Source organism: Notolepis coatsorum, assembly GCF_963971535.1.
Source record: "Notolepis coatsorum genome assembly, chromosome: 6".
Lineage (NCBI taxonomy): Eukaryota > Metazoa > Chordata > Actinopteri > Aulopiformes > Paralepididae > Notolepis > Notolepis coatsorum.
In genome coordinates, this window is record NC_140170.1 from 103,947,213 (window position 1) to 103,972,638 (window position 25,426).

General features: G+C 41.4%; 1 protein-coding gene across 2 annotated transcripts in view; it reads left to right on the forward strand.

Moving 5' to 3' along the window:
- The first annotated feature begins 4,274 nt into the window (after window positions 1-4,274).
- ephb2b (eph receptor B2b) overlaps window positions 4,275-25,426 on the forward strand; it is a 237,268-nt gene continuing 216,116 nt past the window's right edge. The window contains exon 1 of one of the 2 annotated variants that reach the window (XM_084317592.1): window positions 4,275-4,397. In XM_084317592.1, coding sequence (XP_084173718.1) covers window positions 4,346-4,397 — 52 coding nt within the window. In that variant the 5' untranslated portion in view covers window positions 4,275-4,345. The remainder of the gene's footprint in view (window positions 4,398-25,426) is intronic. The other variant, XM_084317593.1, reaches the window with a different exon arrangement.

Consider the following 25,426-nt stretch of genomic DNA (forward strand, 5'->3'; position numbering starts at 1 on the left):
ACCTAAAGGTAAAATTAGTCCAATCGTACTCACTCAGCTCAATCATTCAGCCTCAACATCATATTTGAAGAAATTCACCAATGTGTCTTTCATGAATTTACTCTATAAGACATACAAACTCTCAACTCTGGGTGGCAGTGTTGATGCAATGAGGCTGTTGATTTATCACATAACATGGCTTGAGAATGAATGGACTATATACATGGTTGTGAAGGTATGTGACAACATATCTTTGAAGTTTTATATATTTTTCCTCTGGTCTTGTCATGCATGATGAAAAACATAAAACATTTTCTTATTTCAACGGTTGGCAGAGCACGTCATTGATATGAAATCATTCGACAAGTAGCATTCAACAGCAATTTAATCATCGAGTCTTTCAATCTTTGCATTATACAAGCTTCATACAAGCTTTGTATATTTTGTGTCTATGTAATCTCCTATGACTTTACTATCTATTTCAGAGAAGACTTTGCAGACAATTAATCACAACATTATAAAAACCTTCATAATTATTTGTTATAAAGACCTCTCAGAGAAATCACTTGCAGTATAGGCCTAAAACAATGCACTTGTGTCTCAATGGTATATTGACAGTATAGCATACATACAGGCCTAATACCTCACAGGTTTAAACAGATTATTATAATAATAATCTGATACATTTTCTATTGTTATTATTGCCCATATGAAAACATTACAAAAATAAAGTGTTGTCAAATGCAAATGTTATACAAGTGTAAGTTCTTTTTCACTTTGCACTGTATTTACACTACACAGAAAACTTAATTTGTGAAGGTTTTCCAAGAAATAATTAAGTTCCCAATTGAACAGATATTCACTTATGATGTTTGATACATTTAATTTCATTCTTCTGATGAATTTATACCTATATTGAATATATCATTGTATTGTTCCGCCAAACATTCCAAGTTGCTTCGATGTGGCGCCCGATTTATCTTAAGGATCCTATAATATTAACCTGACAAAACAGTTCAGCAAGAAATGCTGCTAATGAATATTCACTTTGCCTACAGTGTGTGGAGCCTCACATGACAGTATTATCATTTTTCTCTGCATATTTAGACTAAAACAATGTTCAGGCTTTGCAATCATATCCTCCTCGCTTTAGATGTAAGAAGGTATTTTGGTACGTACCTCTGACTGACAGCACACCACGTTGCAAATATGGTACCCCGCTGTAGATCTGCACGTCCAAATAAGACATTTTGCTTTAGCTATGAATTGTGGAGAGTTACAATGGAATGCAAGGGAGCTCCATACAACACTGAGAGGGCCGACTTGCATTACCTATAACTATGCAACTGTTAGCACCATAGCAAGGCAACATTTATATTTCTCCTGGGAATACTGCAAGATGAATATAATTTCCTAGACAGTTTTCTATCCTATATCCTCTTTCCTCAAGACAATGTTAAACATTGTATGGAAGTCATTAAGCTAAACCTGTTCTCACACTGCCTTGCTATCCTGTCCCATCACTGCTGCACAATCAACTCATGGTGTAGAATCAGCCCAGGCAAGTGACCTGGAATCAATACAATCAAATTCTGTAGAGACATTTAAAAAGGATTTGGCTCATTTAACCCATGGGAAGCACACTATGCCGCCAGACTGCCTCATGGTGGGGATGAAACAAATATCCAATGGCATATTTTACAACAAATAATATATTTCATATGCCAGTGTGGGGTTATAGTAACTCTTTTGTTTCTCAGGCTGCTTTAGTAACTGGCACTCCGTGTCCCTATGGCATCTCTCTCCATATCCGCCGCCGTCTTGTATTAAAACCAATCTGTACTTTTTTTCTGTACCCATCATGCTTTGGCGTCTGTATAAAGGCATTAGGATTACACTAACAGCTGCTGGGACAGGAAGCTGCTTTTATACTGCTATAAGGACATTCCAAAATTATGTTTGTGGTGGGGATAGGCATAAAGTGCCAAATAAATTCGAAAGTATTTTTTTTGCCAATCAACATCGACAACGTAGAACAGATTAAAAAAAAATAAGATAAACAGTATTGCTGCTAAAACAGAATGAAAGTATGAAAATGTTATGTGTTATGATTATACTTTATTTCTTTCAGTGTATTATTTTCATTGCGTGTTGGGAAATGATTTGTAACTATACCAGACCCATTTGTGCCAACTAAAATAAACTAAATTAAAAACAAAGTAAAAATAACTACATTTTAATCATTTCAGACAACCATTGTGATTACTTGAAGCAAAATATACTACTTCCAGGCAAAAAACCATGTTAAATAATTTTACTAATGAATATTCTCTTCTCTTGAGCATTCTGTAGAGGCAATAATTTTAAGTAGGTCAATTCATTTTGATAGAAAAAAAATAAACAGGAAGAATTTATAATCATATAATGATACATAAACAATAAGGGCTGTTTGTGCTGTATTAACCATTGAGGATTCAGTATGTGGGGATTCAGTTACATGCTGCTGTTTTTGGATAATCTAATTGCTGTTCATGTGAATGTCACACTTGTAGCAAAATAATGACTCTTTTATCGTAGGCCATTGAGGTAGAAACAAGATCAGATTAGATCTTTGCAAGTTGAACAATTAAATAAATATCTGAAGGATATTATTTTTTATGAATTGGTATAATTCCATTTAGATGAATCAACTCAATGCAATGTGTTGTGTAACCACCGTACAATAAATATGCAATAAACTATTCTATAATGTAAAAAGAAAAATCAATTGAAGTTATTGATTCTTATTAAAAGGGTTATTTTGTCCATTGATTTATGTTATATAATAACATTCTGATGTGGAGTGGTCATTCAGGAAATTCTAAATGTTTATGTCATTGTACCTCTCAAAGCACAGTATCTATTGAAACATATATTTCTCTATATCTTCAAAGTTAAAATGAAATCTGCACTGAATGATTATGAAGTTTGAAAATGCAACCACAGCAACAACCCAGAACAACGCCCCAATATTATACCATCATGCTCATAAAATGAACTGAATTTCTTTTTCATAACTTTCTGAGCCACTTAAATATTGGAATGTGCTGTTTTACAGGAAGAGCCACGCTATAACCATGACCAGTTCTACGAGTCTTCCTCTCTGCTTGGTCTTAATAGCAGCAGTCTAGACAAAGCTGGGTGATATCCTTCCTGGGAAACAGTCCCACGCCTCTCTTTATGAGTATTCCAAAGCACATACTATAGTCCTAGAAATGATCAATTCAAGAACGTTGATATCATAAATAACATGGACTGTAAAAAACAAAACTAAAACTACCATACATATCCTAAAAGCTTACATGGAAAAACAATAAAATAGATGTTCTCATGAATCAGTTTTTCTGATGTATTGGGGCAATTAGCCTACTTTGTTGGGAATTGATCACTTTTCATAATAAATCACATGATTCATCATCAGTCATTCATATTTGTCAGAGATGGCAAATGTTTTTGGTTGAACATAATACAACGGTAAGCCAATTACACTGTGTAAACACGGTGAGTGAGTCATGTAGCCTATGGCTACTGCAACTCAACATTCTTAATGAAATCAACATCAAACGATATCAAAGTCAGCTATGTTAATCGGTAACTATGCCATACATGTCTGGGCTAAATAAGATAAATTGTATGTAAAACTTACTTTAATTGACCTCCGTACTCCATGTCACCTGTTAGAGCGTCAATTGCCCTCTACAGCAGCATAGATATGGCCCATACATAGGAAGGGATGCAATTGACCGCAGTGCAACTCGTGGTCTGATAAAAAAAAACATGCCCGCAGCACACCAAATAAGAGTGGCGTGGTACAAAAGCCACTATCAAATACCTTACTGTAGACAGTGCTCTGTCGTTTACAACACCTCCAACGGGTCCTAAAAATATCTAATTAAACAGTTGATAAAACAGTTGAGAGACTCTTTCTTTACATGATTGACAGCTGGACAATATCAAGTAGTTTCGGAGGGGTCGAAGATGGCATCCATCAACAAATGCAATAGTAGTTCGGATTTTCAATCTATAGGTATTTGTATATGGTGCACATAAACAATATACGTATTTATTTCAGATACTATTGGTTAGGTTTTTACAGGAATACCCTGGCACGAGTACTTCTGCGTTGCCGAGTGCACCCCTCCGTCTGTGGGTTTTGGTATCGCCCAAACTTGATTCCGATTTGAGTTGTTTTTCATGGTATCTGGGAGCGCTCTATTGGAGGCGAAGGTCCGCTTGTCCCTGGCCAGCGTTCGCTGTCAATGGCTTTCAGGACGTAACTTACTTGAATGTCTGGGGCCTTTTAATCTTTTGTCCAAAGAAACCAATAATGGATATTCTATGGATATTATGGACAATACCCACCGTAATAGCTGTTGAAGGTAAGATGATGTTTCAGTCCGCATCTTGCCGTTTTGAGTTCCAGGCTAAACGCATGCATGGTTATTCAGTGGTTGTCTGTCTACTATGATTTACAGTAGGCTACTACAATGAAATATATTGCATGTATATGTCCGAGTTGTAAATGTTCGGTTTTAAGGCAGACTTCTTTGATTTGCGAAGGCTATAAATCACAATCGGCATGGTGTGGGATGCTGCACAATGCTCCATCCCCACAGATTATATCTGTCAGGATGGAAGGGCATCACACGTGTTTATGTTGATAATAACCTATATGCCAGGTTAAATGGCCTAATCTTAATAGTTACACTGCTTCTCTTATGGTGACAATATCAGGCCCGGTAATATGCTGACAGGGAGCCACGAAGGGACTATCTGCTACAGCAAACCGGGCTGATTCAATGTGGCGCTTCTCTTCAGTTGCATGATATTAATAGTTAACACGCAAATAAATCAAATATCCTCTATTTCGCCTGAGACTGAGAGAGATAAGCTTCTGTGTGTATCGTAGTCCAGCTACTCTGCGCGAAGCCACTGCAGTCATTGGGACACAGAGGCTTCGCCTGCGAGTGATGAGCGGCAGCCAGCGCGTCTGTCTGGGCGCACAATGAAACAGGTTGACTGACAGCTGGAGACGGGTTGGTGATGTAGATGGAGATCAGCCCATTTTTATAGTCCGTATAGAGCAGGTGGATTATGGTCGTTTACATTGCAACTTGTAGGCTACTGTAGCGTACTATATTTGTCACACATAATTAATTATGATGAATTGAAAATGGGGGACCCTGATGTAAACAAGACGAAAGTCTTTCTCTGGTCTGCATCCCCTTAACAATTGTATGTATTGAGCTGTACTGTACTTTACCCATTCTGCAATCTGTTAATAAAGTTTTCAATCAATCAACCAATCAACACAATAGGCCGGAGTGCAGACCATTGCCAAATGAATGTGGGGGTGCGTGTACCAATTCACGAGGACACAGTACTTGTTTTTCTGTATAGGCTACTTTTCAGTAAACCCCCCAGAATAAAATGCTGGCAAAAATGGTTTGGATGTATTAAGTTGTATGGCGGTTTAATGACGGTAGGACGGTTTAATGACGTCCAGTTACCTAATATAGACCAGTGAAGATTGAGTTGGGCGATAGCATGCAGAGTCATTATTGTGTACATATACATATGAAACTGGGCAACATTGACACTTTAATGATATAACCTGTTTTTGTAGACCTATATAACAGACAATATGCTGGCCTACCACACTGACAAAACCGAAATAGAGCAGGTAGAGGGCCTATCTTACAGTATAATACAGTCGTCTAATTCCAATAATATAGCTTGTATTGCTGCGAATGATGGTATACTCCCCGCCGTATGTATATTTCCCTCCCACCCACCCACCCCCTCCTAATGTACAGTCCCCTCCCCATCATATGTATATACTCTGTCAGGATCTAGGGGTAACAGTACTGTATATTTGAATACCGCTTATGTCACAAATGTATCAGTACTAAATACCTATATGTCCCTATGCCATAAATGTCATGTATGTTGTGTATGTCATAAATGTCTATATGAAATGAAAATGGGGGACCCTGATGGAAACAAGACAAACGTCTTTCTCAGGTCTGCATCCCCTTAACAATTGTATGTAATGAGCCGTACTGTATTGTACCCATTCTGCAATCTGTTAAATAAAGTTTTCATTCATTCATTCATTCATACCAATTGATAACAAATTATATGCTATTTTACTTTATTTTATGAATGCTACTGCCTTACATTGCCTAATTCATATTATCAAATAAAATATATGGGAAAATAAACACAATACCTTTTTATTGTATTATATTACATTAATAGGCACTGCTATCCAGCCACATGAATTATTGTTTTTCCAAATGCTTTCAAATGATTACATTATTTAATTTATATTATTTATCCTAATAACATGCTATATCCATTGTCCCAAACGTGAATTTCTATATGTATATACAGTATATATATAGGCTAATATCTTCTGATTATAAATGTTTATATTAATTTTGAAATGTTGCCTAGTTCATCACTTACTGTAGCCTACTGTATAGCACCAAAAATGCCCAAAATAATAAAGCAGGATACTATTTAAAATGGTGTTTGGAGTTCCACTCTACTTTTATCTCCCTTCATGGAATACAGTAATGGCTACAATTATGTATGATAAAATATGTAACTGTATTTAGAAGTGTATACACTGTGGGATCATATATCAGACAATCAAACATGTACTCTGTGGCAACATGGCTGCTGTGGATTACAGTGTACAAATTGCCTCTTATTTGCTTGTTAGAAAATTAAGTGCCATTCACTTTGAGAGCTACTATAGAAACGCAATATCTATTTTCTGCCTAATGTTTACAGGCTATTCATTCTCAGTTTGGAAAGTGGTTAGTCTCTTCGTCTACCCAATACCCCCGCCCCCTCCCCTCCATTTTACCCCATACACATCACCCTAGCTGACTATCCAATGAAGTTGCAGGGGTGGCTTACGTATGAAAAATAAAGAGTTGAAAAAGAGGTCACTGCAGCATGCAACAGAAAATAACCTCACATCAGATTTGTCGTCAATGATGTCACAACATGGTTATGCCGATATTAGGTCTTCCATGGTCATGTTTTATATAGATTGTTTACGTTGTCAATGAGTTAACGGCATTGGTTACGTTAATAGTCTTCCCATGATCGTGTTTGATAAAAGTGACAAATTAGCAAATTATTTATCCTTGAGAACTTCTTACTTTTGTTAATAGCATCATCACGAGATCGGATTGTGGTGTTGATTTTACGATGTGCTTGTAGGCCTACTTGTTTACATTGTTTACATTGTACTACATTGTTTATAGTTAATGACATGACTCCATAGGTAGACTATCAACAAGACCAGGCACCTGGATACATTCCAGTGTCTGACGATGCTGATTGATTGATTGAAAAACGATATTAACAGATTGCAGAATGGGTACAATACAGTACGGCTCAATACACACAATTGTTAAGGGGATGCAGACCAGAGAAAGACTTTCGTCTTGTTTACATCAGGGTCCCCCATTTTCAATTCATCACTATGATGATGCTGAGTGAGTGTAGCGTTAACTAATGTCCGAAATGCAAGTGAACGTGACTGTGTCTGACTTTATTTTGCTCAATCAAAGTTGCCGTTTTGTTCACGTGGTCCACTGTTATACAGATGATGCTGTTTTATGGAGTTTGTGCAGCTTTGCTGTGGTCTGATGCCTGCTGCAGGCAACGACACTGACACATGCACGTTTTAACAATGGAGAGAGAGTCACCCAGCCAGCCAGTCACTCAGTGGCTTGTATTGGGACGACCCTCTGGGTCCGGGCGATGCCAAAAATCAATATCCATGGAGAATCTTCTTGGGAAACTGTCTAAATCTGTTCATGTCAAACATCATCTATATTTTAATTTGACCTCTGACCTTCTAGTTCTTCCATAGCTCATTATTTCTTGATTTGAACCATCATATCCACTCAACACTCAACGTGTTACAACGGCCTTCGAGGTTGGACAACTGTATTGAGACGGCAGAGCTTTTTCACTGGCATTTCATGTAAGCCTATTCTCTTGAATGCTAATTGATTCTAAATGGATAATTAGTGTTAATGTGAGCTGCCTTTGGTGCAATGCATTCTCTGTTTAATTAATATGATCGGACAGGCTCTTTATGAGAATGAATGAAAGCTGAACTGTGAGAGAAGTTTTATTATACAATGGCATGCAAATTCCTCGATTCTGATTGGCTGAAACAGTCAAGTTAGACGTTGTTATTTATCATAACACACGCTCGTGATCCCAGAACCCGCCCACAACCAAATTACAATCACTCCGCCGTTCGTGGTTTTAGGAATGAAACCAAGATGGCGGACAATAATCTTTATGAATGGATGTATTGATAGCGTCATAACGACTCATTCAAAAACGATTCTGTCACGTTGAATGTGTTAGTTGCTTACACAATGTTGGATTATGTAATTGGTTGGTCATGACTCATTGTTAAACAAAATATAAATCGCACGAAGTGTGTTGTTAGATGCCATTCGTCAAAAGGACACTCTCATTTCACTGTTAATACAATTTTCAATCAATCAATCAATCAATCAATCCAATAACACACGCTCACTTCACTGTTAGACGGCATGCTTTGAAGCCTTGTTGTTTCGAACTGGTTATGCTTTGGCCCTCTTTCGAAGTCGGTTAGAGCAGGGCGATAGACCACCAGCTAGGCTTGGGCGGTATAATTTTTTTCATACCGTCATACCTTGCTGACATAATACCCTGGTATGGGTATTATGACGGTATGACTTTCATTTTCATCAGCGGGGGGGGGGGGGGGGGGGGGGCAGGGCTAAGTTAACAATATACTCATTATCACCATACATAACGCATATATTGAAACACGTTGACATTAGGGCCGTTCTTTCAACCTAAAAGTGCACTTTCTTCAACCTCAAACCTAAATTCCTTAGCGCCCCGTGTTGCCAGTAAACAAATCAGCGCGCACATTCGAGACACACAGATATGAAACTAGTCATACGGAACAAATAACGTATAACGGAGGCTGAAATTAGAGCAATGTGAGTCACAAACTCACGACAGTAGTACACAACTACACATACAGACGCACAAAATGTATTCTGCATTGATTAAGTGATAATCAAAACCCAGCTTAAGCCGTTAAACCCATGTAGTGAATCGCGAAGCCAATATGCACACACACAGTCGAACTGCAACGGTTTACCAAACATACACTCCCAGCATTCATATCTTATATCCCAGCAACATAACATAACTTACTTACCCAAACAACATGTCCCGAGTCCACTCATGCACGAATCAATTTCAAAACGTTAGAAAAACGCTCTGATTCCTCAATCATCCAATGTCTGGAAGTTAGTGGACCCATGGTCCATCCATTCGACCTTAATAAACGGACTGCCACCAGTCCATAACCGCATTCTATAGAAGAATAAGTCTTTATTTGTCGTGCAGATTAACACACACACGCGAGATGGAAGACCGACAGGAATACGCGCGTGGCTCTGCTGAGCTCTGACTGAGAGAGAGAAAGACAGACTGCCCTGCCCTCTGCTGGCGCGTCCTGTGCACTACAACCATTGGCGCACAGTCTGTGACGTCACGGTATTGAAAATCATACCGACGGGATTTCGAAATACCCTGGTATACCGTAATACCGTCATACCGCCCAAGCCTACCACCAGCCCTGATTCCAAACTCTAAGCATAACCGACTTCGAAAGAGGGCCAAGTCATAACCAGTTCGAAACAAGGCGGACATTAATAAAATGTTCAATCAATCAATCAATCAGTCATTCCAATAACACACGCTCACTTCACTGTTAGACGGCATGCTTTGAAGCCTTGTTGTTTCGAACTGGTTATGCTTTGGCCCTCTTTCGAAGTCGGTTATGCTTAAAGTTTATCTTTAGAGCAGGGCGATAGACCACCAGCCCTGATTCCAAACTCTAAGCATAACCGACTTCGAAAGAGGGCCTAAGCATAACCAGTTCGAAACAAGGCGGACATTAACACATTCGGGGCCACTGGGATGAGTCTAATAAATCTCTAGAGGACCAGCAAATGTAAACAGACGTGGGGTTTGTAGAGCTAAATCTATACTTTATAGTATTGCTATCTGTCCATTCTCATTGTCAATTGAGTCCATAAACCGTCCCTTCAAAATGGCTTAAAGAAAAAAAATGTCATCAATACGTTCTCATTTTATAGCGCCGTGAATATAAGCGTTATACGGCATTTGGTCTAGTAAATTTCCTGGAAGGCAAAGGGCTAATAGCTACTAACGTTTCCGTTATACAGATGCTACAGTTAAAACTCAAACTGCATATGATCGCAGGGAACAAAATAAGTACCAGCCAACCGCCAATGGCTGGTAAAAAATCTGCCTGGCTGGTAGTTTTTAAAATCTACCAGCCAAATGGCTGGTAAGTAAAAAAGTTAAGTTTGTTCCACGAGAGCAGAGCTACACAGCAGTGCGCCTATTTTGCGAGCCGAAATAAGTCTGTGGTTTTTTCTTCTTCTCACAACGGGTCAAATGCATCTAACATGCATTGCATCGTCGCCATTCATTTATGCCCACATCGCCCGAAATGAACGTTATGTTAGTGTAAGCTAACAAGCTAATCCTGATCAGCGGCAGAGCCATAGAGAACAGCAGACAGTGTGGACTGGGGAAAGGGAAATGGGGGGGGGGGGGGGGGGGCACTCTCCCTTTCTCTGTGTGTGCGCGTGCGTTTGGAAAGACGATGAAGTCACTAGTCAGGACTCAGGAGAGGAGTATATTGTAGTAAACTGAGGATTACTGAGGATGCACAGATAATGTTGATATTCAAATATAAAAAGGTTTCGAGAGGAGTGGAAGTTTGAAGACAGACTAGACTACAATATGATGCGGGGTGGTGAGTTGAAACAGTGTGTGTGTCCCCGACCCCACTTCTATGTTTCAATAAATTATTTGCATTTAAAACTATTAACGCTGACTCATTCCTTCAGTCCACTCAAAATTATGCTAATATTCCTTATGTTGTTTATGATATTAATTGAAAATAGCATATGAGAGAGTATTATATAGTAATAATAACACATGGCGATATACTAAAAAGCTATTTTTAATTTTTGGCTGGTAAAAAATCTGCCTGGCTGGTAGTTTTTAAAATCTACCAGCCAAATGGCTGGTAAGTCAAAAAGTAAATTTTGTTCCCTGTATGATCGGCACGATCCTCAAGCATGTAAGGGGGGGGGGGCGGGGGACGTTGTTTCTTATTATTGATTACCAATAACCGTGTTCGTCTAAGTAGCCACATAGGCCGATCGCCTGGATGGCTATCAAAACAATGCCCGATCGGGTTGTACTTTACGTGAAAAAGATCTTACCATGAGCTGGTTGGATCCCCCAGAGCATTTCCCCGTTATCGATCGCCATCTGATAGATCGATATGTCCATTGGCTGATGATAAATCCCCTTATTGCATAGTGAAATCCACAATCCAAAACGTATCCCGTGCAACAGACAATAGCTATCGCTTCAGATGAGTAGAAAACTACATTAGAGATCCAAAAAAAAAAAAGACAACTTCTGCCACAGGGAACACTCTATTATCGCGATAGCGCCCCTAAGAGGATCTGGCCGGTATTGCACTTCATTCAAAGAGTAGGGTACATCTGCAGTGCAGCTCGGCGACCTTGAATAGGTTATTAAAATGGAATAAAAGCCAAAACAACTTGCCACGGATTGTCCGTGCTTCTGTCCACAACGGGTGGAATCGAAACACGTATATATCCGTTGTTCGTCCCCATTGTGTTAATACAATTTTCAATCAATCATTCCAATAACACACGCTCACTTCATTCTTAGATGGCATGCTTTGAAACAGCACACCTCCGAGCTGCTTCTATAGAAAGTAGGTAAAAAAAATTAAAGAAGAGAAATTCTTTTTTTTACCTACTTTTTCTGCGGATGGTTTTGTGAATAAATCTCCATTATGCTTCAATTAATGTGTGTGCAATAAGGTTGGATGAATTCGGCAATTGTAAAGATGTAAGCACTGTCTATCTGTAATACAAATTTCAATCAATCAATCAATCCAATAACACACGCCCACTTCATTCTTAGATGGCATGCCTTGAAACAGCGCACCTCCGAGCACTACACAGTACACACGGAGGCAACTTCTATTTTCTTTTTTTGGAACTGCTTTTTCCGTGGATGGTCAATAAATCTTCAATTAATGTGTGTTTATTGTATAGCAATAAGGTTGGATGAATGCGCCAATTGTATAAAAGCCATTACACCACTTGTAGTCGTGTGTTATGAGAATTAGAGCATGCCTGGGAGGTGTTATGGTTTATGGAAGAGTAACAAAAGACAGTGAGGGGGCTCTGAAATAGGATTAAATAAAGGTAAATTGAGCGACCGGCACAATTCAGTGTTTTCTCAGTCCACCCCGTGAGCAGATGCAGGGAGCTGGAGCTACATGCAACCGCCAGGCTTTCACAAAGAATCCACCTCTATTCAAGCCCTAATCCATGCTGCCCAGGGCCCAGCCATTGTCACTTTGCATGCTAAATTTAAATTAGTGCTGGTACCAGTTGTTTCCCTTGAGTGGGGTGTCAGATTTCAGGAACATCTAGGGCTACCTTGAGGGTGAGATTAAGGCAGGGGTATCACCGGGGCTCTGAGATGTTGATCGTTGGCCGAGCGCATTCCTGTTATACAAACACCGGTTCTCCCCGGATGACATAACTGTCACTGGATTTTGCACCACCTTCTTTTGTTTCAGCCATATCCGTGCTCCACTCTCCCCCCGTATTCACGGTGCCATTATGTTGGTCAAGAACAGGGCAGTAAAAAGCTCATGTTAAGAAAGCCACGAACCCAAGGTGGATTCAGATCGGTCGTTTGCTTTCTACATATGTGGTAGTCTAACTAGAAATGTGTCTGAAGTAGTGATTGGATACAAGTTACAACGACAACAAAAAAGGAAGCCAGAAAGAGTTAAGGTGTGTTTCTTTCAAAGCGGGGCGTGTTGAGTTTCTATGTGCATAGGAATTACGTTGATATCTGGATGACAAACCTGGAAAACAAGTTGAATCTCCCCTTTTGACTCCTGTTCCAACATAAAGTGATCTCACATATGACGTCAAAGATTTTCAAAGAATACTTTACAGTAGGGATGCACCGATTGGCCGAAACCGATACCGAAAATAGGAAACAGAACTTTGGCCGAAAACCGAATGCCGAAAGGCCGAAAATGATTAATATAAATATATATATATAATGTATTTCTTTTATTTTTTTTGCTACCTCATTATGGCTAAATACATGATTATGGCAACACTTAACTTAAATAATATTAATAATCACTTATGGGCCCATAAAACATTTATTCAGCACTTTTGAATGCATACATTAATTCCAGACTGACTGCTGAAAGATTGTACAATTTAAACATTTTCTCTTTGCATACAACAAAATGTGCATTAAAGTCAAGTGCATTTTCTTTTCTCTGTAGGATAACTACAACAAAGTGCATTCAGAACAAAGCCAAGGTGCTTTAAAACTGCATAAAGATCTGCATAAAGACACACACACACACGAGAGGTGTTGATGTACTTGATGTTTGTTTGTTGTGTTGCATATTTGAAATAAACTTCAATCAAATCAAATCAAACCCCCCCTCTTAAAAACAAAAACCTGTGTTTAACCTAGCCATCTATAAAACATCATGCTAAAACTGTGAAATAAATGTCCTACTCCCCTAAAGAAAGAAATACATAGCAAACATGACTCAGTTATGCAATAGTGCTGCTGCTTTTTATTTTGTTAAAATCTTTTAGTTAATAAGACTAAAAGACTACAATGATTTGATGACTGCTTCCTGTCCTCGCATTTCCATTTCCGGTTTAACGTTAAATTTTCAACAACAGATTGCTGCTAATTAAACACTTCATGGAAATGGAGTAACGTTAACGTTATGTCGAGTTCATACGTGTAGTGTAGTATGAACTCGACATAACGTTAACATTACTCTGTGTCCACTGTTGCTGCCACCGTTGCGTCGCAGATGGATGGTACACTGTTAGCTCCGTAGCTAATCCGCTCCTAGAGACTACCGATAGCAGTACCGTTAACGTCGGAGCTTATCAATACTCCGGTTTTTTCTAATTTAGTTTAGAACTGAGTTTCGGGGGGCATCCCTACTCCCAAGAGGAGTTGGTTATCACAGGCTGTAGAATGCAGGAAGAGCTGCCAAGCTGCTCACGTTACACGTTGCGCATGCTATGTCTGTAGTCGCGTTTTGATTACGTCATCACAACAACACGTTATTTGACATTCGGTCATATATTTTCCGAAAGCCGAAAGAGCCTTTTTAACCATTTTCGGCCGCTAATTTTTGGTGGCCAAATTTTCGGTGCATCCCTACTTTACAGTTCTGTTTTCCCTTATGTCACATTGGAGTAAATCCTTCCCCTTTTCTTTTATTAGTCCTTCTCAAATTGACATTATTCCATTGAGATGCCGGTTTCGAGTGGGAGGGGAGGTGGCCAATCCTTTAACTGCTATCATTTTCATTTGAAGGCCTCGTTTATTTCATTGACCTGAAATGCTAATGTGCAGTTAGAGCCTCCACTTACCCAGCAGTGTTGGGTGACTCAAATGAGCTGAAACGTACACTTGCGCAGACTGTTATCACTGCTCGCACGGGATGAAGAATATCAAAACTGGATATGCACTCCCCCTTCGGAAAAGGAAGCTCTACTGTACAGTATATCTCGAGCTGTCATAGTCTCTTGCACACCCACAGAGAAAGGTGTAATCTACCCCTTTCTTCAAAGTCTTCGATTTGCACATGCCAGTTAGAACCCGGTGAACTTCTCTCCATAAAAAGGTTTACGGACAAGTCTCTATATGTAGCATTGATTATTTAGAAAATTGCATCTTATCTCAAGTTCCGAGTATTTACATTCAGGAGTTGATGCAGGGGGCCCAATTGCGTATATAACACAAGCTCTGTTCATAAAATAGTAGGATATCAATTTCTAAATGGGCTAAGTGTAGAATTTCAACAAAACCAGTTTTTTATAAAACACTAGAGGTACTGTGCACTATGAATGGTGAACAGATGCATTACGTAAAAGTGTATTCTTTTCTGTGGATCAGTTGAATTATGGGTCTTGAGTTTTGTTTTTCTTGCAGTGCTTTAAGGATAGGTGTGTTGTTCTACCCAAGGGCTATAATTGTTTCAGTCTGTGGCTGGGAAAGTGTATGGTCTGAAAGTGAGAGGCTATGACTAGGGCTATTCTCACATCTTTAATCCTAACATTTTGAGATTGGGACACCAAAAAACCGGACACAGACAATGATACAATCTAACTTAACACGCTCGGCATGTAGCGTGACGCTAAACTCCTCCATTTTTCAAACTCTATTACCGAATGTGTCTGCTATGTAGATTAGCTCATAAGGTTTGCGTTTCTGGACTGATGTAGGAAGTTAATGAGAGTAACTGTGTAATTAAATCAAGAGTTGCTGGCCAGTAGGCAGGTCGCACCTCTGTGGGATGCAATTTGCATACAGTGTCTAGTGCTGACCGATGGAAAAGGTACGTTTGAATAAACACCTGCGGCCGCATGAAGCAACTTGTCTTACCTCCACGTAACCTCCCAGATGTTACCCGGGAATCCAGATCGAGGATGTTCTTATATCATCCTGTCTTAATTAGAACATGTTAATTGGCAGAGTACAGACACTCGGTACGTCATGTTCACCCAGTGGAACCTGATTCATCCAAACCCCTTGAGAGAGGAAGTCATTTGGGAGAATGACATGTTTGCAGCGCTGAAGCGGTTTGAACCTCTGGACCCCTATATGAATGAATATTACCGTCTAATTGGTGATTTGAATTATTTTACTGAGACAAGGATTTCACTAATAAGGCACAGACCCATTCATGTTGTTTTTGCGTCACTGCAGTTTGCTCATTATGCCTGGTCAGTGTACTAGTCTGGTTGCAAGTGTGAGCTTAGGATATGAAAATATTTGACCATGCTCACAAACCAGATGAAATGAGATAAAATTGCCAATGTAGTCTTCGTTACCATCACATTCTTGATATCAATCTTTATTTATATGCATCGTGCATTTATAATATGAACTGACCGATGTGATCTCTGTTGCCGTCACACCCTTGATGTGAATCTTTAGTCATAACGTGTTGAACAGTATAGCTAGGGCTCATAAATAACATTCCACTTGGCACACCTGGCCATACTGAGCGAAGACACGGGGAGAAGGAGAGAGAAGGAAGAGTGTAGAGAGACCCTGAGAGAGGTCAGACCTCATCTCAGAGACCCCCGTCTGCACACACCCCCCCAGGTACTGTGACACTGCCTCTGGAGAACACAAACCCTGCGGATTAGTGTCTGGGCTCTCCATGTCCCCGGGAGCAGAGCCCATCGGTCGAGACAAAGAGAGGCTGATTGCGTTGTCATCTGCATCACAAAGGGAAGCCTTTTCTCCACCTGAACCACTGGCTCTGCCTTCGCCTCCACGCCACACACCACATCCATCAGCGACTCTGGCCACCACGTGACATCTGCCTTTTGTTCTCTCTCTCTCTCTCTCTCTCTCTCTCTCTCTCTCTCTCTCTCTCTCTCTCTCTCTCTCTCTCTCTCTCTCTCTCTCTCTCTCTCTCTCTCTCTCTCTCCTCTCCCTCCCCCCTCCTCTCTCTCCATTCTCCAGTGACTACTAGTTTCCCCTGTCTTCGTGCTCGCCGACCGGCGTACGGCAGTCTTTTCTGTCTTTTGTCGTAAATGTGATCGCAGTGGATTTCTTTGTCTTCTCCCCGCATTAAGACACACTGACCCTCCACCTCGTCTTCCTCCCTCTGGCCTGGCCGTAGCCCCCGGTGGGCTGCGCTGCGCTCTGCCAACGTGTTAGACACAGAGACAAAAGGTCCAATCTCCTGCTGTCTGGCCCTAACGGGTCTATCCGTCTCCCTCTGACAAAGAGCACCCTGACGGAGCACGAGCAGCGCTGCCAGCGAGCAGACATGTTTTATCTGATTAGTGGACGAGGCGGTGGCCAGGGGGGTGGTGGTTGTGTAACAGACTGAGGGTAGTGTTGTGGTGTCGGTCCTGCCGCCCCGACACAATATCATGCCAGTGCAGGGTGGGAACGCCGGCCCCTCTCCATGGGCTTAACTTCTCATGCTCACGTTTATGGAAGCCTCCACCTGTCACATTATCCACCTTATCCACCTAACTACTTAGGATGTACTTCCACCCCCCCCCCCCCCCCCCCCCCCCCCCCCACAGTTGAAGTTGAATTATTTCATGCGTGATAACTGAAACTATAAAGGATCTTTTTTGTCCATCACCCTGTGAGGAAATTCAAGAGGAGGGAGGGAGGGAGGGAGGGAGAGAGAGAAGAGAGAGAGAGAGAGAGAGAGAGAGAGAGAGAGAGAGAGAGAGAGAGAGAGAGAGAGAGAGAGAGAGAGAGAGACTTTTACTGTATCACTGAGGTTTCTATTCACACCTAATTGCATTAGCGCATAGGGAATTAATATGAGATAATTAACTGATTTGGCCTTTGGCTGTGACTTGTCTGCTTTCAGAGAGCAGGAGCTAATCTCGTGTTACCCCCCCACCCCCCTCCCAGATTAATTCAGATACAGCGTAAATCAATTGACAAACCTTTCAGATTTGGGAAGAGCTCAGAAATGACTACCTCGCCTCAGTAAGCTTGGTGAAATTCCCCACGGGCAGATGCATCGCAGGCATATCAACACTCGCTCTGGGCAGGAAATGAGAAAGGATTCGGCCGGCCTAGATGTGGGCAAATTGACGTGTATCACGCGTGGCGATCCCGAAAAACTCCAGGTTATGTTTGGATAAGGTGTGTGTATGTGTGTGTGTGTGTGTGTATGGGGGTCATACTAACAAAGGAAGGAGACGCCAGGAGGAGGTGAATAAGGTGCTAAAATGGAGCGTAAACAGATAAACGATCTTTAAGGCAGGGGTCATCGCAGCAGACGGGTAACTGCATTTCGTCTTAGTGTTTAATTGGCTGTGGTCCAATTACTGAGGGCTGCGCTGTGCCAGAGAGGCTAATAGTCAGCATAGACTTAGCCTCGGTAAGCACACCAGGGTTTTCAGATTACCAGGGGATGGCAGGCGGGGTGTGACGGACCTTACACAGGTTTTGCTTTGAGGATTTGTAAAAAGCCTCCATCAGGCGCTTTCTAGATTAAATAGTTTTCGCAATCTTCTTGATATATTTGAAAGGTAATTCAGGGTCAATTTAAGCCAGTCTGAGCAAGAATAAGATGGAGGCATTCCATGGTCATCTTGCAGTGTGAGAGGGTTAATGATTAATAGGATGCTCGTTAATTAACATGCTGGATAGATTTAATTCTGCACTGGTTGTTTTAACATAAAATGGTCACCTGATTTAAGAATGGAAATCAGCAATAGCTAATGAGAATTAATGCCACCCATTTTAATAGTTCACACATGTTCACACATCTTCCTGTGCCCCAGGACAGTTCCATTATTTCAAATGGGGGACCCTGATGTAAACAAGACGAAAGTATTTTTCTGGTCTGCATCCCCTTAACAATTGTGTGTATTGAGCTGTACTGTACTGTACCCATTCTGCAATCTGTTTTCAATCAATCAATCAATCAATCAATCAATCAATCAATCAATCAATCAATCAATCAATAGTATTGAACATGTACAACTATCTCCCGAAGCTAGACATCAGAGAGAGAACCCTCCAATTGGTGATGTAACTGGGATTTAAAATCTGGGGCTGCTAAGAATTAAGGGTTTAATTCAGGTTCAGACCTTCTACCAATGCTAGAATATACATGTGGTTGGTTCATTTGGATGTAAGAGCTCACACAAACATTTTATGGCCTCATAAAGTTGGAGCCCCATTTATTTTCTATGGAGCAGCAACATATTTTACATCCCAGTGACATCATAGATTGGTGATTTCTGGCTTTGGGAGAGAGTGGCACATGTTCAAAAACACACTATGATAATAAATAAACAGTATTGTAATATCTTATGTTAACCTTCTTGTCCTATAAACTGTGTGGTTAGAGCCCTTTGGGTGCAGGTGGCATGCTGGAGGTTTAACAACAGTCAACAAGCTGAAGAGTTGGTATTGGACAAAATGTAGGCTTACCTAGTGCTACATGTCTTCTATTTCAGAACTTATTTTTATTTATTGTTGTCTAGTATCCAGTCATGTGTTTTTGTTGTTCTATGGTAATGGTATTGACCATTTAGAGTTGCAATAATATATATATATATTTTTTTTTAAAACCTCACAGAGACTTAAATGAACAAATATTTCTCCTCAGTCTCTTAGGATCTTAGTCTTGTAGTCCCCAGTTTATCTTAAGCCTCAGATATTATGCTCCATTTCTTAGCAGACTTTAATTATTTGTCTCAGTTGAAAATACAGAAATAAAGGGAGCCGTAATTACTTTGGACTGATAAAAGACGGGGTATTATTGGAATTCCTTTGGCAAGTACCTCTGATGTCATACATCTTTGTCATCAATCCGCAGTTGTTCACAACCCTAATCGATATCCTGGGGTTTACCATAGATTAGATCTCCACCGACATGTTGTGCAGTCACGTCTATAGACAAGAGTTACAGTTACAGTATACCTTGAGTATATCCTTTCTGATAAATACTCCACCCGTACAGAGTAAACACACCTGCGTTTTCACGTCTCTTCTGAAACCGTGCCCGGTGTGCGGGGAGAGCCGGATCTGCCAGCAGCAGCAGCACCTGTAACGACTCCCATTCATGCAATAACATCTTGTCTTCCTCTTGTTCATTGTTATTCTACCTTTAATTTCAATCCTGTTAAAAGATTTTAAGCAGGAATACTAGATCACTTAATACACCCCCATGATTCAAGCGTGGCCAGAGCAAAGAGCAATATACGTCCGCCGGGGTCAATGAAACGATGTCTGGGATCACAGTGCAGTCGTGAGGTAACGCGGCTCGCCCCGAAACGGGAGTGAGGTATAATATGAGGAGCCGGTGGAGTGATGACTATTTTCCATAGCGTCCTGCGCGGCAGGGCTTTTCAGATAGTAATCGCAGTGGATCATTTGGAGGCCAGCTGGAAAATCTATAGAGAACCTCGGGAGACCCGCTGTGGCTGCGGAATCAATGTGGAGATCCATCCGAGACCATTAAACCGAATGAATAAGTCATACGATACGGTTAAACGTGCAGAGCGTTATTATTCATACGCTCTGGATCGCTTTCTCATCTGTAGATAACGCGAGCTGGCATGTATGTCGGCGAAGCCACCAGCGGTTTCTCTTTGTGTTTCACGCCCCCGGTGTGCCAACGATCCTGCACTTTTTACGATTGTCTTTCTTTGGCGGTCAATTTCTCTTTGTCCTCCACGTGCCACTGTGCGTCCCGCTGAAAGCCGCTGAAACGGTTGTAGAATATAAAATAAACACAGACCTACTTCTTTGTATTTTATTTTTTTATTATTTTTTAAACAAACACATAAACAAACATGACAACACAAGATTAGATATACAAGCATTAATTAACAGTGCACATCCAATGAAATCACCATTTAGATAAATGTCTTATACAAGATATACCCCTAATACCTGATATCTATTACCCTACACACATATGCTCTAGCTCGCACCCCCCCCCCCTGGACCCCCCAATGGATAATCCATCCATTATCATTCGCTCCTAACCAGACCCTACCATTATATGCTAGCTTTTATTCTCTCCACCACTTCTAACCACATTGACATTTTGGATTCATTGAGACCCAAAATTCTTGCTGTAGATATTTCTAGATAAATCACATCGAGATATGTAAGAATCCAGACCTTCCGGCACATTCTTTCAGGTTGAAACCATCGTGATGCTATCAGCTTTTTAGCCACTGTGATACCAGATAAAACCAATCTCTTTAGCTGTATAGATACTGCACACTCAAAAACATCATTCAGCAGTAATACAGAGGGGTGTACAGGTATATTCAGAGTTAAGAGATTTGATAATTAACACAGACCTACTTCTTGTAAGTAGTAAGTAATATGTTACCGTTTCGCTAAGCTTAACGCAAATGGAACACAATTGATACTATTTCCATTTGTCTAACAAATCACTCAAGTCTAGTTCCTGTAATACACACACAATAGATGATAAAAAATAACTAAAAACATAGAACATAGCGTTTTAATTCTTACTCATACAGATGAAAACTGTAATTTTCAACGCTATGCTCAGTAACAACGTTACTGAATTAATATATACGTATGGAACATCATCCAGACATGGACAAATGCAACATTCACAGTGGTTTCCCTCCAGAAACAGCTTGACTCTTTGCAGCAGTCAGAGGGTAGGCATACAGCCATGTTGCATGCATGTGCTGACTGACTGACTGTGCTGTACGACTCCCTTGATGGGCTCGCTGTCAGAAGACCGCCTGCTGGAATGATTGAAAAAACATGTTTGGGATTAGCCCTTGGTCCTCCTGTCTGTGCAGCTCTGGCAGGCTCTCTGTGTAGTGTGTGTGTGTGTGTGTGTGTGTGTGTCAGGGGGCTTGTCTGTGGGTTTGACACTGTGCTGAGCGATGGCACATAGGAAGGGCTGAACCCCCTGCACCCCCCTCCTCTGCTGATACACACAGTATGCAGTGCACACATGCAAGATTTAAGACAGAGGCACACTCACCTGTACACACACGCACGCACGCACGCACGCACGCACGCACGCACGCACGCACGCACGCACGCACGCACGCACGCACGCACACACACACACACACACACACACACACACACACACACACACACACACACACACACACACACACACACACACACACACTCCTCCTCTGGCTCAACGTACAACTGCTGTCAAGAAGAATGAGTGGAGACTGGAGACTGAAAAAATACCAGGATTTAAATCCTAGCTCTAGAAGGAGCCCCTTGGCCATACAGTATTCAACAGTTTTGTTTTTCCCTACAACGTGGAAGGCAGCATTGTTGTACCACTTCAGTTCTACCTCAGTCAACATACAGCAGGACAGTTTTCCCTTGACTTTCTTCCCACCATCGTACAGCAGCAAAGCCAGCATGTTGCGCAGACGTGCTTTCCCTTTGCTCTCAGTGTTTATGGTAAGCTGTCCCACTTTTTAGAAATAGACATCTACAGTCGAGCCAAAAGTGTTTGGTGGCTTTCCTCCTGACAGACAGGCGATGTATGAGCACACACTCTCTCTCTCTATCTCTCTCTCTCTCTTACTCTATTGCTGTTAACCCTTCCACACCCTGACACAAGTACACATTCACATGCACACCCCCCACACACACACACAAATGTGCACACTCACGCACTCATGCACATACACACACACACACACACACACACACACACACACACACACACACACACACACACACACACACACACACACACACACATGCATGTACGCACGCACACACAGCTCCCTCTATGACTTATCCAACACCTGCAGGGCTGTTCTACAGCATTAACATGGAAACCAGAGGCCTGCAGCAGGATTAGACTGTAGGAGGTGTGAACACAAGGTCAAGCCAGAGATGGCCTCTGAACTAACATTTTGTCACACCATGCTTTTTACCCCTGGCTGTCTTACCATAGCACCTCCCACCTAGAGGCAAAACGTACTTTTGATTACTTGCCACTGCAAACATAAATGTAATATCCTCTCTCAATCTCTGTCCATTTCTCAAACTCTCTAACTATCTAACTATAGTGAACACACACACACGCCTAAATCTTAGATGGATTGGATGGAGGCAGGTGTAGTGAAGGGAAGGCCTTAAATGCCTACGGTGCCTTTGGAAGCACTTCTGAATAGTTTAGCAAATGGGGGAGAAACAGGACTCCTGAAATATTTAGAGGAATAGATTGCATCAGGGATAGTGGGCTGGGAACTCCACCAAAAATAGGTTGGAGGATCTTATACCACAGTGCCAACAGTGGATCAGCTTTCTAGACTTTCTATTGTTGTCTGATTTTATTGCTTTTTGGTGGTTTTAGGTTAGGACTTTAAGTGAGCTTATATGCTTGACACATACCTGTAGGTATTATATTTTAATTACTGATGCATCTGTAACAATTGCACCAAATGTAACAGATGAGGATTTACCAGTATCACCTTTTCACTGTGGATTGAGTCCCAAACTTTTACAGTGTATCGATCCAATCCATGACTTTTACTGAGCAGTAGACACAAAAATTTAAATTGAGATGGCAAATCTTCTCCAATACAGAGATCTTGAAAAATACACAAAATCAAGTAGCTTTTATTTAATGTCTGACATATTGCATGCCCACTGGTTCCAGCCTGATACCCTGCATCAGTAGCTTACATCCATAGTAATAGTAACAGAGCTACTTAATGACAGATCTTGTTAGATGCTTTCAATAAGTAGCCCAATGATTATTCTCTGTAACAAACAGTTTTGTAATTACATTCAGGGAAAGCCGCGGCACTCCAGTCAAGAGGGGGGGGAGGAAATGATGGGTCTGATGGTTTTTTTTGTGTTCCAACTGCGGTTAGGCAATCAGCTCCAGACAATCACGACACCGTTCTGAACCTTCAACTGACAAAGGAAGCGTGCTAAGACCCTCCTTCGTTGTACTCCATGTACACTCATGTGGGGCAGCTGGAGGGGCACTTCTCCACTCTCTCTCCAGGTTCTGCACTTCAAAACAACATGTTTGCTGCAATCTTTACCTCCTTCAGTCCCGCTGCTGCTCAGAGCCTGTTGCAAAACATTTTTAAAACACACAGACTTCAACTCCCTTTTCTCCTCCCTTCCGTCACCTGTCATCCCGGCGCTAATGTGAAATATTTAACGCCGCAAGAGCTGCGGTGGAAACACACACACCGCTCTGCAGAAACGCCTTTACCTGTCACTCTGCTGAGGATTAGGACTTCATCAGTGCCAAGCCATTTAAGGGGGGGGGGCTTTTGCCCGGCTGTCAGGAGAGACGCGATTGTGCCTGTGGTCATGAGGGAACATAATGTACAGGGCTTTTGGCTTTCTTTCTCAAATGTGTCAGCCAGGCACGGCCAGATGTGTGGGGTTCAGTGGTATGGTTGTGTTTTTGAGCGTGGGTCATAAGCAGTGTGGATCCCTGTAGGACCGAGAGTGATGGAGGGCCGCGCCACATGCAGTTTGGAGGAGGTGAGAAGCGGCAGGTCTAATCGAGGTGGTCAACGAGCTGTCAGAAAGCATGTCTCTATAGCCACTATTGCCATAGAAAAGTGCTGCATCTCATGTCAGTAAAAAGCTGTTGAAAACAAACTTGTTGCTCAAACAGCAGGTAGGCTACTGGCCAAAGTACGTGTTTAGGGGGGATTCTTTCCACATTTTCTTAAAAAGACATAAACATTGTTTAATAATGAATACTGTTGTGGTATGCTCCTGTTCCACCAGATGTTTGAGCATTCGTCGAGCTTACAGGTATACGTTGGAACAGTCTCCCTTTTGTCCCATCTCCCTCCTCAGGCTCCGCCCCCACGCCTTAACTGCCTTGCTTCTTTTATCGGCCCCAGTTGCTCTCCTCTGTCTGTCCCTCCCAGCTATGCTGAGTTGTTGTGCAAACCCCCCCCCCCCCCACCCCCCTCTAGGTCCCGGGGCTGTGTTGGAAATGATATACCGGTCCAATAACGGTTGCAGTTTTTCAAATGCAGATACCAGCTCTAAAGATTTTACTTCAGTTCAATGCCTTTTGCTGTTGAACAAAGACACAATTCATTCTGTGACCTTTTTTTTCAATTGCATTTGTACGCTATTTGCTTTTCTACATTGAGATAGTTCTGATATCGTTTTTGATACATAGCACTACTTTTGTTGTCCCTAGTAGTGACCTTCCCTCCCCAGCCTCAGCTTTTTCAGTCATCCTCCCACAAACCCCACTCGGCTGCAGCGTTTATAATGTGCATGAGAAGCAGAGGGGGCAGTAGAGAGTAGAGTAGAGAAGTGTTCCTCTGGGATGTACTCTGAGAAGGTGCAAGGTTCCGTCAGAAGCACATTGTGGTTGAATTTATTCAGCACACATTATTCAACATGCCCCTGTTATGATAGTTTCTTATTTCTATCCAAGCAAATAAAACACATTTTTGGAAGATGTTGTCTGCTTTGAGAGAAAGAAAAAGAAAAACCTGCGGTGCACACATTTCCACAAAAGACTTCCCACAAAATGCATAGAAAAGTCAGGTTGTTCGCAAGGTTTTAAAAGCCTATGATGTATTCAACCACCTCTAGATTGAAGGCACCATGCACTAGGGCTGACCTAAACGCTTCGGGTCAGTAGGTAGAGCAAGCAAACAATGATGAA